Source organism: Felis catus, chromosome C2 (assembly GCF_018350175.1).
Source record: "Felis catus isolate Fca126 chromosome C2, F.catus_Fca126_mat1.0, whole genome shotgun sequence".
In the NCBI taxonomy this organism is placed as follows: domain Eukaryota; kingdom Metazoa; phylum Chordata; class Mammalia; order Carnivora; family Felidae; genus Felis; species Felis catus.
Genome location: NC_058376.1, coordinates 11,272,029 through 11,286,519, shown reverse-complemented (window position 1 = coordinate 11,286,519; position 14,491 = coordinate 11,272,029). Strand labels below are relative to the sequence as shown.

At 38.1% G+C, this 14,491-nt stretch overlaps 3 protein-coding genes across 7 annotated transcripts in view; all 3 read left to right on the top strand.

The window, feature by feature from the left end:
• The window catches only part of SLC5A3 (solute carrier family 5 member 3), a 34,657-nt gene extending 21,588 nt beyond the window's left edge, over positions 1-13,069 (top strand). For all 3 annotated transcript variants that reach the window (XM_019839405.3, XM_023238772.2, XM_045036650.1), the window contains one exon: positions 1,511-13,069. In XM_019839405.3, coding sequence (XP_019694964.1) covers positions 1,848-4,004 — 2,157 coding nt within the window. In that variant the 5' untranslated portion in view covers positions 1,511-1,847 and the 3' untranslated portion in view covers positions 4,005-13,069. The remainder of the gene's footprint in view (positions 1-1,510) is intronic.
• The window catches only part of KCNE2 (potassium voltage-gated channel subfamily E regulatory subunit 2), a 270,860-nt gene that overhangs the window by 21,238 nt on the left and 235,131 nt on the right, over positions 1-14,491 (top strand). The window lies entirely within an intron of this gene.
• Positions 1-14,491, top strand: part of MRPS6 (mitochondrial ribosomal protein S6) — a 66,703-nt gene that overhangs the window by 21,693 nt on the left and 30,519 nt on the right. The gene's annotated exons all lie outside the window — the stretch shown is intronic.

Genomic DNA, 14,491 nt, shown 5'->3' with positions numbered 1-14,491 from the left:
CTCTCTCTCTGCTCCTCCCCCTGCCCATGCGCGCCCATGCGCGCCCATGCGCGCTCTCTCACAAAAATAAACATTAAAAGGAAAAAAAAGTTTTTAATACTGTGGTCTGTTTTGAATAGTTTTGGAAAGAAGTGGCTTTAGTATCATTAATAGGGTTTAAGTTTACTACTGATTTTTAAAGGAAGTTGCCTAGATTGATCAAAAAGCAACCTACTTTGTTGAGTATAGGAAAACATTTCACTTTGTGGTTGCTTTATCACAAAAGGAGAAATCACATTAGAAGTTGATGTGTGGAAGGCATTAGGTTGAATAACAAATTGTTCTTTATATTGATCTTTCAGCTACAGTTATAATTAACTTTGTAGATTTAGAATTTGTCTCTTTTTCTAGGAGAAAAACCGTCAGAGTCATGAACTTGATTTTAGGTGGATTTAAATGTCTGTTTTCCAGAGTGATTTTTTTTTTTTCTTAATCCAGGACTGAAAAGTTATCTGATTGACTTAATTGAAGATAATATATTATCTAATGGTTGATAAATGTTTGTTTTATTGAGGTTTGGAAGATATAATAATACTTTATTTTTTGGACTTTCAGAAATTTTTTCTTCCCCTCTCTACTCTCCTAGCTTTCTATACCCTTTAACAAGAAAGCATTATTAAAAGGAAAAAAGTACTCAACAAAATCAAACCTTATGTCTGTGTGCCTTTATCCTCTCAGATTCTCTTGGAAATAATGCCTGATGAAAAAGAAGGCAAGGAAATTACCTTTTTGAACATTTTTCAAAAATCTTCTGATGTCCTCCTTTTAGCTAGCAAAAATAATAAAATTTTAGGGTTTTTAAGTTGTATGTTCCTAATTTTTTTGCGTGGAATGTTTTGTTTTCCTTTAGGGCAGGAGTCCTCTCACAATTTCTGCATTGCTGTATAACTACCACAGATAGACATTTGTGGGGATTTAGGAAAATTTTATTATAATAAATTTGCATAGACTAAGTGATACTTAATTTGGGGGTAGATGATAACATCCAGTAAACTCTACCTGCCTGTTCCATCCTGGACCGTAACTGGCTATAAGAAGTGCATTGTTCAGGATTTATAGCATTTGAAGATTTATTCTGGTGCCCTTATGAATAATTAGTGTTTTTCTCCCTTGCTCCTTTAAGGTGCTTTAATTAAGATCTTGGTGTCTCTTCCAGTCTGAGACGATCACAGTAAGACAAGAAAAGGCAATGTCATGGTAGGCAGTTCTTAGTTGCTAGAGAAGTTAGGCCACTTAGTTATCAGGTTGATGAATTTTTGTTCTTAGTTCAAAATGATAAATATTCTCATGACTTTTAAGTATCAGATGTGCTAGTATAGTTCTTTCCTCTGGAACTGAAGTATATTTTAAAAGTTTTTCTTTTTATAAAGAATGTCTTGTTGCGCCGTTTTGCTAGACTGAAAGTTTCCTCATCACTTGGTGAGACCCTCCTCTAATTCAATCTTTGTCTTTTGTCTTTGCTGCCTTGCAGGGTTGGTACAGTAGGCTTCACTAACTTAGCTGCAACTCAGAATTTCTCCTCCAGCACCTGAGTAAATGCTGATGGTCTTGTGGAGAGTGGATTAAGAGTACGAGCTAAGTTCTCAATCCCAATTAAGAAGCGGAGGAAAATTTAAACTGTCTCCTTCAAAGTTTATCACAACCACCACCATCAAGACAGCAAACCAAAGGACAAAGACTTTGACCTGCTGTGTTGCTCTGTGTAGTCCAGTTCACGTATGGTTTACAGACTTGGCTGGGGTTACTAATGAGTAAATAAAAAGTTGGACACTTCCTGTCGTTGGACACTTATTCACAAAGTTACCAAAATGAGGGCTGTACTGGAGACAGCAGACATTGCCATAGTGGCCCTGTATTTTATCCTGGTCATGTGCATTGGTTTTTTTGCCATGTGGAAATCTAATAGAAGCACCGTGAGTGGATACTTCCTGGCGGGGCGCTCTATGACCTGGGTAGCAATTGGTGCCTCTCTGTTTGTGAGCAATATTGGGAGTGAGCACTTCATTGGGCTGGCAGGATCTGGAGCTGCAAGTGGATTTGCAGTGGGCGCATGGGAATTCAATGCCTTACTGCTTTTGCAACTTCTGGGATGGGTTTTCATCCCGATTTACATCCGGTCAGGGGTATACACCATGCCTGAATACTTGTCCAAGCGATTTGGTGGCCATAGGATTCAGGTCTATTTCGCAGCCTTGTCTCTGATTCTTTATATCTTCACCAAGCTCTCAGTGGATCTGTATTCGGGTGCCCTCTTTATCCAGGAGTCTTTGGGTTGGAACCTCTATGTGTCTGTCATCCTGCTCATTGGCATGACTGCTTTGCTGACTGTCACCGGAGGCCTTGTTGCAGTGATCTACACAGACACTCTACAGGCTCTGCTTATGATCGTTGGGGCACTCACACTTATGATTATTAGCATGATGGAGATTGGCGGGTTTGAGGAAGTTAAGAGAAGGTACATGTTGGCCTCGCCCAATGTTACTTCCATCTTGTTGACATACAACCTTTCCAACACAAATTCTTGTAATGTCCACCCTAAGAAAGATGCGCTGAAAATGTTACGGAATCCGACAGATGAAGATGTTCCTTGGCCTGGATTCGTTCTTGGGCAGACCCCAGCTTCAGTATGGTACTGGTGTGCTGACCAAGTCATCGTGCAGAGAGTCTTAGCAGCTAAAAACATTGCTCATGCCAAAGGCTCTACTCTTATGGCTGGCTTTTTGAAGCTTCTGCCAATGTTTATCATAGTTGTCCCAGGAATGATTTCCAGGATACTGTTTGCCGATGATATAGCTTGCATCAACCCAGAGCACTGCATGCAAGTATGTGGAAGCAGAGCTGGGTGCTCTAATATTGCTTACCCACGCCTGGTGATGAAGCTGGTTCCTGTGGGCCTCCGGGGCTTAATGATGGCAGTGATGATTGCGGCTTTGATGAGCGACTTGGACTCTATCTTTAACAGTGCCAGTACCATATTCACCCTCGATGTGTATAAACTCATCCGCAGGAGCGCAAGCTCCCGAGAACTAATGATTGTGGGGAGGATATTTGTGGCTTTTATGGTGGTGATCAGCATTGCATGGGTGCCAATCATCGTGGAGATGCAAGGAGGCCAGATGTACCTTTACATTCAGGAGGTAGCAGATTACCTGACACCCCCAGTTGCGGCCCTATTCCTTCTGGCAATTTTCTGGAAGCGCTGCAATGAACAAGGGGCTTTCTATGGTGGAATGGCTGGCTTTGTTCTTGGAGCAGTCCGTTTGACACTGGCCTTTGCGTACCGTGCCCCAGAATGTGACCAACCTGATAACAGGCCAGGCTTCATCAAAGACATCCATTACATGTATGTGGCCACAGCATTGTTTTGGGTCACAGGACTTATTACTGTCATTGTTAGCCTTCTCACACCACCTCCCACAAAGGAACAGATTCGTACCACCACCTTTTGGTCTAAGAAGAGCTTGGTGGTGAAGGAGAGCTGCTCCCCGAAAGAGGAACCATACAAAATGCAAGAGAAGAGCATTCTGAGATGCAATGAGAATAGTGAGGCCATCAACCACATCATTCCCAATGGGAAATCTGAAGATAGCATCAAGGGCCTTCAGCCTGAAGATGTTAATCTTTTGGTGACCTGCAGAGAAGAAGGCAATCCAGTGGCTTCATTAGGTCATTCAGAGGCAGAAACACCAGTAGATGCTTATTCCAATGGGCAAGCAGCTCTCATGGGTGAGAAAGAGAGAAAGAAAGAAACAGAGGATGGAGGCCGGTACTGGAAGTTCATAGATTGGTTCTGTGGCTTTAAAAGTAAGAGCCTCAGCAAGAGGAGTCTCAGAGACCTGATGGAGGAGGAGGCTGTTTGTTTACAAATGTTGGAAGAGCCTCCACAAGTTAAACTAATACTAAATATTGGACTTTTTGCTGTGTGTTCACTTGGAATTTTCATGTTTGTTTATTTTTCCTTATGAACTTTTAAGGATATGATGAGACACTAACTTAAGAAAATACTGGTCTTTGGAAAGAAAAAAAAAAAAAAGAAAACATGTAACTGTTGCATCTCTCAGGCATTGTTTACGCTGTAGGTTTTAGCCAAATTTTACTTAGCAGAAAATCATCTATTTGCAAGACTTTATTTTCCCAGAGATGGATGAAAGCAAATTTTCAACCTAAATGAAGTAAAACTTGTTTAACAGACTGAATTGTGCAAATGTGGTTTAAAATTTTCCATACCAAAGTAAGGAGAGACCAATTATTCTCATAGAACATGTAGAGCAGAATATATGCTATTACAAATAAGGTATACTGTCTGCACTGCCAAATCTTGGTAGGCCTTCTTAACCTGAAGTAGAAGACTTGCTCATTTCAAAGTTTTTTCTGTCTTTGTAATCCCTACTACCATTTAAAACTGAATTTGTAGACATTGTATAATCAGTTGTGTACTGAAAACCTAACTCATGTTCTTGTGGGGTACTTGTGTCAGGACAAGTTAGTTCATTTACCAGGCTCATTTTGCTAGCATGAGCCTATGGATTCTGAATGCCAAAAGAAAGGAAGAAGAATGTTTTCCTGTAGCTGTTCTTGTACCACCAATATATGGAATGTTGAGCAAAAGTTGTTCCAGTTCCTTTTTTTTTTCTTTTTTTTCCTGCTTTGACTGAAGTTTAAGTGAACCATACTCAAATGACCATCAAGTCTATCTTGATACATTTATGTCATGACTGTATTGTCAGATGATTAGGGGAGAAAATGAAGTAAACATTGCTGATGATCCCCAGATATATTGACCAAGTTCAGGTTGTTTATACAGTTTGGGAATTAGCAGTCCTCAAGCAGTGTTTGGTCAGCTTATGCTAAACAGGTGACTACTCGTACTCCACTAATTCTCTAGCTTTGTTCTTTGTTCTTGTCATTTGGTAACATTTTTTATTAGCCACATATCTTTCCAAGTGGATTCAGTCAGAAGATATGTCCAGAAATTTGAAAAAAAAAAAAAAAATTGTCACTGCCTTTGTGCTGGGTTGCCCCATGATATATTGAAGTTGAGCTTTTGGAGGGAAAATTTAATTCTGAGATCATACTGTGTCCTTGAGAAGTTCCCCCCCCGCCCCCCGATTTACTTTTTTTCGAAAGACTTGCCATCTATACACAGCCTCTACATTTTTGTTTAAAAAGTTATATTGACCTAGAGCATGAGGCGGTTTCAATGCAAACTGGGCATCAGTAACAGAAAAGTCAGAGTGCATGCTTTGCCATTGGTAGATTGTCAGTAGTGTCTTTCTGTGGAACAGCATGTTAAAGAGGTGTCAAGAATAAGAACTTCTGGGCTTAATAGTATGTCTTGTGGAGGATATTGTAGGACTTGTGTAAATTATAGGACCCTCGATCTTCACATGGCATGGCACTCCGTTGTAACCTTCATGGATGGGAATCTTTTTCACAGTCTGATTCCCCTTCGTGAGGGCAGGGTACAAAAGATGTTGGAGGAAAGCTCTATAGATCATGTAGTTATGTGTCTGTGTGCTCAACATGGTCCTTTTTCCTTTGTGACATATGAAGGAAACTAATTGTGTATCTACTTTCTTTGACTTTCCTGTAATCTCTGATACTTTTTAAATTGCATGATTTTATTAAGCTTGTATTCTTTAGGGAAAAGTATTACTTTTTTAGATACTTTTGTAGATTTTGAATCAAAACTCAGTCCTAATAACTTTCAATTTTTTGTATTCTGTAAACTAGTTTCATTATGATGGACTTGATTAGTCCAAAGTTGATTTTAGAAATTATCAGGTAGTATAATGTCTTCCCATCTCCAGGAGGCTTTCTGATGGACTGAGTCTGTAGATGAAAAAGTAATTTATGTATGAATAGCATGATTTCTGAGAGCTTAGAGTGCCTTGTAGAATTTTTTTTCCCAATTTCATTCTTAAGATTTAGAAGTTGGGGGCCAAATAAATAGGGACCATCCTTTTCTTGTATGGAGGAGGCTGTGGCTGTGACATATCTAAGGTTACAAAAAGTCTGTTGGGGAGAACAGAGAACCATGTATCCAAAGCTGGACTCATGGTTAGTCCTTTTCTCAAAGGAACTATTTTCCTTTGAGACAACCTTTTTGGTATTTGGGAAAATAATAGGACCTTAGATTTTTCAAATTGGCTTTTAAGTCATAGGGATTAAAATTTTCTTTGAACACATTGCTGTGTAACTCTCCACAAAGAGGATTGACACATTGGCTGGGCAGCCTTCTTAACCCTTCTTTTTACGGCATAAATTAATAGGTGGTGTTTATGTAGGTCTTTTCCTCTTTGTTTAATGTTGAGTCCTAATAGTTTGGAGTATTAGGATCCCCCTATTTTCTCTTTGCTGCTGTCTTAGTACGATACGTGAAATACATCATCTTGTGTCTATTTGTGTGTATATAGCAGTAGGTCAAGTTTAGAGTACTAATGTCTGTAAATAAGGAATGACTATTAGCATATCCATTAGGATGTTTATTCTTGTCAGTATAAACATCACTGTGTTGAGACTGAAGTCCCTGAAGCTTGCCCTTCGTATTGCTTTCCAGTAATAGATAATGTGCTTGAATAAGTATGTGGATTGCCGATTGCAACTTCATTCAGGGGACCATTGTTCAGTCTAGATTTCATTAGAATGATTGTTCATGGAATGATACATGGTCTGTTTTAAGCTAGCAAAATGTTCATACTTTACACTAAATGGGTCCTAAATGATGACATTTGCTCTGTAGACATATGTATATATTTTTATATTGGCTCAAGCTAAGGTTCAGAATTGAGTAAGAGTGATATTGACTAGAATAGTTACCTAAGAGTCCAAATGAAAAGTGAGAACACTGGTCTTCAAAAAGTAGAGACAAATATTGTCTTATCTGTTCTTAATGGTATCCCCAGTTCTTAGATTTTTGTCTTTCCACACAATCTCAGTCTTAAGATCTGATGAGAAGAGCTTATTATTCGGGCATGCAGAATAATTATTGGCTCCAAAAATAACTGTATCCTTTTGCCCTGAGATAGTATGTGGCTTTAGAAATAGCTGAGCCGAGCTTTTTCTGCAGCCATTCTTTTCCTGGTGAGGTTATCACTCACATCTTTAGGTTAGAGAAGCATCAAGCAATAGTGGTGGTACTGTGTCCTTTAGCCTAAATTCAGCAGATCTGCTCTCCCAAGGCTTCCGTTTCCCTTGGCTCAAAGGATCCATTGTCTTTTTGTACAAAGAGGCTGGCCAGGGTCATAGTTCTTAGCATGTCAAGTAATTAGCAGAGACCTATCATATGTGAAACTTCACATTTTAAGAATTGATTGGGAGGTTGTCACTCAGTTCTCTAACCTGAGGCTAATTGGGAGTGGGGGACTGAAGTCTTGTCCAGGGCGCTTAGAGTCTATAAGTGTCTCTGTTTCTCAGTCCGCTGTTTTCTTCCCTATACTTAGAGGGTGAGTGGATCTTCTCCTCTGTCTTCGAATATCATTTAGTGTAGCCTGTGGGCTATTCTCATTCTTTACCGTCCTGAAGACTGGCCATATTATTAGACCCGTCAATGTTCCCACTTGGCAGTATTTGGCTTACTTACTTTGCTTATACTTTTTACTCTGCTGTGTCATTTTCATCTGAGGTATGATGGCTGGAAAGGACCATGTGGGTATGGAGTAGTTACACCTTACCATTCCCCAGGTTTAGATTGAGAGATGTACGTAGACCATTCCTGTTACATTATGTGACCACGGAGACATGCCAGGACAATTGTTCTAAGAAGTCAGAAAAACTATAAATGAGATGCTGAGAAGAAATACCTGGGTGATAAAAACACAAACTTAACAAATTAGGTAACAGACAAACATTAGGTTAAAATGTGCAGACATAGAATTCTATTCAGTGAATTCCAGAACTTGAAGCATCTTGGCTGTCGGCTTATTTAAGCCTTTCCTCATATAGATTCGTATATCAACGAATAAGATCCAGCCTGTTAAAAACCCTGGTTTGATGTTAAATATTGTGAAGTAGGAGTTTTTAAGCCTATTTGAGGTTAAATGACTGATATCTGATAGTGACGCTTTAGTAGAAAAAAATGCTTTTAGGCTTGTATTCATAAGATTTCTCATTAGCAAAATGTTACATTGCATAAGTCATTCTGATGTTAGCTTGAACAGACTTTACAAATAGGGTATACTCCTATTTGTGTGTATACTCACCTACCATTCAGAGAGACTGGTCTTTCCCTTTGTCTTCCCTCACATGCTTTAATTTTTCACCTATTCTTTCTTTTAACATTCCTCAGATTCCTGTTTTGATCTTTTATCAGCTTAATTCACTTTCAGGTTTATTGCTGTGATGTGCAAAAGTGCTGCTTTGCCCCAGTTTTGAATACTTGGATCCAAATAATGATTCATTAAGTATAGTCGTGTTTAAATATACGAAATTTCTATAAGCTTAAACTGTTAATTCTCCAGAATGATCTTCTCAGGCTAATGTTCACTAGTGTTCACTAATAAATGCCCTAATAATCCATCAGTATTTTATTCTGAAAACTCTTTTCTTCAAAAATTAGGGAGACAACAATAGTTAAACTTCATACCGATCCCTTTGAAATGGTGGTATCACAATGTAGAGAGGAATGGAGTTTGTTTTGATGCCAAAAAGCCTTGTTCTTTCAGTACTTTAAAGGTGAAAAGTTGGAACTAGTCAGTTGGCATATAGAGAAACCCTTTTGTACTAGTAAGGTGTGAAGCTGGATTATATAAGAAGTAATCTTTTGATTACTACATTCGGTTAGCTTATTAACTCAGGGCGGCAAACCCCTTTTCCTCCATTAAGGTCACTTCTCTTCATTTGGTATCCTTTTTATCAGACTCTCCCCTCTGTTGGAAGACTTGGTATTCAGCTACTCTGACTCCTAGAATTGGATTTAGCTAAGGTTCAAACTATATAATAGGCTTTGCCAGTGCTGAGTCCCACACCATCATTCACATAGTCATATACATGTTTTTATTTAAACTTCTCTCTCCAATGCCGGGAATAAGGCTTTCAACTACTGATTCACCTTTAAAGGAATGTTATGAGAATGGATATAATTTATGTTTCTGTTTCCATCTCAAATCCTTTAGAAAAGATAGGACTTTGGCTTAAGCCCTCTTGTTTCTCTGGTAACTAACAGCCTTAACCATTGATATATTGCCTTTTATTCAGAAGTAGACGAGAAAGATTTGATGTATTTGTATCGTTACTCATTTCATGTACTTTACTTTTAAGGGGAGGACCATAATTGGAAGCTGTTGGTTTAAACCAAATAACCTTACTTTATGTAATAATTTTTCAGTGTGGTTTGGTTACCTGGATTCATACTATGTGTGAAGAGAGGGATGCTAGAACAAATAAGCAAATGAAGAGCAAGTCAAGACAAAAAGCACAGCGGTCTCAGATTTTTCTTAGTGTAGGAGCAATGGCTTTACTCGCAGAAAAGCACTAGATCATAATTGTTGCCCATGATCCTGAAGTCCCTCCAATCCTTTCCTACCCCTACCCCCAGTTAAAAATAGTTTACAGTCCGTGAACTCTATCGATAGGGGAAATACATATTTCAGTGGTTTCCGTAACAGCACAAGTTGACAGTAGATAACCACAACCTTATTGGAGACTTCTATTTATCTTGGTAAATTCACCTTGTACCCCAGTGCTGCTGGAGGAAGGAGTGTTTACTTTGTTTATCGCCTTTGGACAAACTAGTCTGGATAATTTTTCAGTATTTAATTGTAGCCTAGACTTCTGTAAGTGGAATTTTCCTTAATAACTCGCTTTTTGGTAATAATAGTTGGAAACTGAAATTAAGCTTATTGCTATTATTGAAATCCCAGATTGGCAAAGGCCAGTATATAGGGTATTTCATAATATAATCAGCTTCTGAAATTTCTGTTTTGATTAGTGCCTTCTGGTTGCCAATATTGACTCTGCTAGTTTACACATTTCCCTTTCTTGATAGAATATATTTATTTGTTACAATTCCTCTTTTTAAATTTTGTTATAACTAGTCAAGGAAATACAAAAAATGCATTTATATTTACATACTTTATATGCAGCGTTTGTTTAGGTTCAAGGAAACCAAGTAGCTCTAATTCCTGTTGCAGTTTAAATGTTATTTATTCATCTATATTTGTTTTGTATCCTTCATTAAAACTATAAAGTTACTTATTCTGTGAGTATATTTTAACTATTGTGTTTCCAGTGTAGGTTTAATAGGCATATCTGAGAACATACATGTGGCAACAGTTTCACATTCCATGTTAGATAAAGAGCTTAAAGTAGAGGTCCGTAGAAAGCACAAATCCTGTTCACGCAGGTGTGTATCTCCACACGCAGAAAGCACAAGACTCACAGTGTTTCTCAGTGTCCCGCAAGTGCCAGTCATAAAGCCCACCAGGCGTCTGTCTTGGGAGTTATGGAGGACCACCGTTTTGAAAGCCCTAGACAATGAGGCCATCTAAATTGTGGTCCTAAATGAGAAGGGATTCAAATGTAATAATCTGAATAAGTTTGTACTGCTGTGGGAGAGGGAGAGAAGGCCAATGTCAAGAATGTTGCAGTTATACTTGGGGTTACAAGTGAAAATGGGGTTTATGGGTTCTTTCCTATAATCTGGAACTAACTGGGACAGACTTTTAAGCTTTTGGTGGGTGGGACAGTTTGATACACTTCTGCTTTAAGTTGTAGACCCATTTGAGTTGGTTTTTTATCTTAAGTCTTGAGGAAGTTTTACCTGCCATCAGTAGGTTCCTGAAAACATGGAGAAATTTCACATTTTGACAGGGCAAATACTTGTCTTTCATCTTTGTGTAGGTTTGTAAGAGGTAAACTTATCTTTATTTTTTCGTGTGCTTTACTGCACTTCATTTTAATAGAGCGGAATTTGGTCCAAGTATTCTGAGCATCAAACTAAGTCTGAGACAGCTCTGCCAAACGAGCTACTTTGCTTTTCACAGTGGTTGTAAGAGTCTAAAGGATTCTTTTACCTGTACCATTCCCCCCGCTTCATGACCAGATGCGGTGAAATCTGTGGGTGCAGCAGAAGAAAATGTGTTTTTCTTGCACTCGGTTTTGCCCTTGTTTTCTTTACCTGCATAGTCCCAGTCTATCAAGAATGCATAAATAATCCCTGTCTTGAATTTTGCCCATATGTCAAAAGCTGTAACTCTCAGAATGGGAGACAAGTGACTACCTTTGTTCCCACTCTCCTCTATTTTGTGTATTTATCTTCTTAGGGAAAGACTTGGTCAACTCGGATAATACATGGAATGAAGATTAAAGCTGGTGTAGACTGGTATCACATGTTTTAGAGGGGTTAACCAGAGCGCCTGAAGGGAGAGATTCATTCCCCCTCCAGCAAAAAGCAGTCAGGTGTGTTCCCTCAGTATTAGAATGTAAAACCTCAGGCTTGGGGTGGGGGTGTGTGTGGTGAGGGCAGAGGGGTGCCAGAAATACAGGAAAAAAAAGAGGCTTGAGGAGTATCTTTGGCTTAGCGATGTGTGATAAGGCAAAACAGTTATAATCTGTTAATCCTATATAGTATGCGTCTGTACCTTTAAATGTTTTTAAATTTAAAATCATTTGCAAGAACTTCATGCTTTTGAAGATTCCTTTGGCAGAATTTCTTTCATTTAAAATTCCATGGAAAGTTGCTTTAATTATTCGTCTAGGTGAAAGTAGTCCTAGCAGTGTAAATATGTATAATTAGAATTTTCTAATTTCACTTTGAGATCTCTAACTTTTGAGTGGCAAAAACAGATCAACAAGTCTTTTGCTCATGGACTTTTCTGTGGCGTTGTTAAAATGCAAAAGCTTTATTTTTGTTAATAATGACATGTTACGTTAGTGTCAGATGATGATACGGCATCTGTTCCCTGCCTTTCCCCACCGGTACTGCTTTGGTTTATAGATTGCCAGCAGAGTTGAGAAATGGAGCAGGGATCTACCCATTCTTTGCTTGGACATCCCATTTTCTGTTGCCCAGACCTGTGTTGGCAATCATGTATGAACTATGTTATGCTTCTCAGTACTTATTATTTTTTTTTGATAAGGTGGATATCAAAAATAGTTGCTGTGCAAAAGTTAGTAGTCTTCTTCAAGAAGAAAACCGATTCCTTTTCTAATATCCTGTGAAATTGCTTCATTCATTTCTTTATTTTTAAGCCAAATGTCAGCAGAGTACTGCTGCTTTTATCTAGTACTTTTGATATGTAAGTATTGCATTTTAAAAAGATGTCTACATTGAAAGCTGTTTTTCCCAGTGTTCTCCCTATTATACTCTGTTCATATTTTCTGTAAGAGACCAGTCTGTGCACTGGGGGTGTGTATTGTGTAAATGTACCATTTCGTCAGTTATGCATTGTAGACCAAATGTGATTATAAATGAAGCTGTTGAGTCATTGGTGAGTTTTTTGAATTGTAAACTGATTTCCAGTGACCGTTTGTTGTCCACAGGTTTTTTTGTTTGTTTTGTTTTGTTTTGTCTTCAGGTTTGATCGGGGTCCATCTTCACATTGTACAATGTTTTAGTTGCAAGCAGAAAGTAGAATTTGGTATAAACCAGGTTATTTCTGTATTGAAAGGAATACCATTGAAATTGTAGATTTAGGATTGTTAACCATACATGACAAGTCTAACTTGACTATTATTCTAACCTACTGTATACAATCTGATTTTTAAAATTGTAGACATGTATGATCTTGGTTTAATGTGTTTTTAAAAGTGTTATTGTTGAAAAAATGGAAAAACAATGAAGCAAATCTGCTAAAGAGCTGTCAGTTTTCATTACTGACTCTGTAAAATACACTGTTCTTTGTGTACTGTGTGTTATTTTGCCAGCTGCTGCATTAGCCTTCAAAAGTATTTGGAAACTTCAGATGAACTACATTTCTTGAAAAGTATATTCCTTTCTGTGGTATCTTGTCCTGTAACTGAAGTATAGTAATTATTTTATGGAAATGTTATTAGCACTTCTGTACCAACTTTGAATAAAATGAAAAATTTACATTTCTGTGACTGAGTATTTTCAGTATGAACACATCTGCCCTCAAAACTTGACGAGGTTCTGTGTCTAGAGTTGAAGAGGTTGTACCGCAGTGCCTTTTCTCTTGGCTCACCACAGGTTTTCCCTGCCAGTTAATGCTGTTCTTTACCAGTGTAAACCAGGGCTTACAGGTGTTGATTCAGAATTGAGTGACATGGCAATCACCGAGTAAATAAAAATTCTCTTAGTCTATCACTTCTATTTCGAAATAACTTCAGATCACAGGAAAGTTGTGAGAACAGTATGAAGAACTCCGGGATCATTTTCATCCAGATTCCCCAGTAGTACACATTTTTGCCACATTTGCTTTGTCATTCTTTTATCATACACACTTTTCTGAACCATTTGAGTGTTAAGTTGCAGACATCATTCCCCTCTACTCCTTCAGTAGTTGTAGTATATTTGAGACCAGGACAATCATCTAATCAGAATGTAATTATCAAGATCTGGAACATGACAGTGATGCAGTATTTTAATCTGACGTCTTTATTCAAATGTTGCTGTTCCAATAATGTCCTTTTGTAGCATTTTTTTTTTTAAGTTTAGAAGCCAGTCCGTTGTATTTAGCTTTTATGTCTCTCTCCTTTAATTAGTAATTCCTCAGTTTTTCTTTGTCTTCCATGGTATTGATAGTTTTGAAATTTAGAGGCCATTTTGTGAATGCCCCTCATTTCCTCATGGTTAGATTCACACTATGCATTTTTGGCAGGAGTATGACATAAGTGAAGCAATGATAATGTCCTCAAAGCTTCATGTTGGGAGGTACGTGATGTTGTTCCCTTAATGTTGACATTAACTTTGATGCTTGGTTAAGACGGTGTCTGTCAGGTTTCTCCACTGTCAACTTACTGTTTTTCCTTTAGCCAATAAATAATTTGTGGGAAAATAATAAGAGATTACATAAATAACTTGCTCCTCATCAAGCTTGAACCCCTGAATTCAGTGTCCATAGGTAATTTTTGCCTGAGCAAAGTTACTACAATGATGATGCAAAACTGATTTTTTTTTTGTAAGTTTTGTTGTTGTTTGCTATACTCAAATGAAGAGCTTCCTCCTCTTCCCATTTATTTGTATGAACTCATTTAGTGGGTTATACTCCATTACTGTCATCATTTCGCTCAAATGTTTCCGGATTTAGCCATTGATACTCTCTTCAGGCTAGTTTCTGTGTCCTTGATGCCCATTTGTATCATTTTTTCAGTGCTTCCTGATTTCCCAACACAGCAAGGGGTTGCAGGCTTATCTTGTACTTTCCTTTCCCCATTGGGACCAGGCATTTAGTTAGGGAATGGAATTTAGAAATCAAGGTCTGGGTGTGCCCATTCTTTACAGGGGTGAACATGGCCCTTCTTCTGGGCCCTTTTCAGTATACAGAAGTAGGGT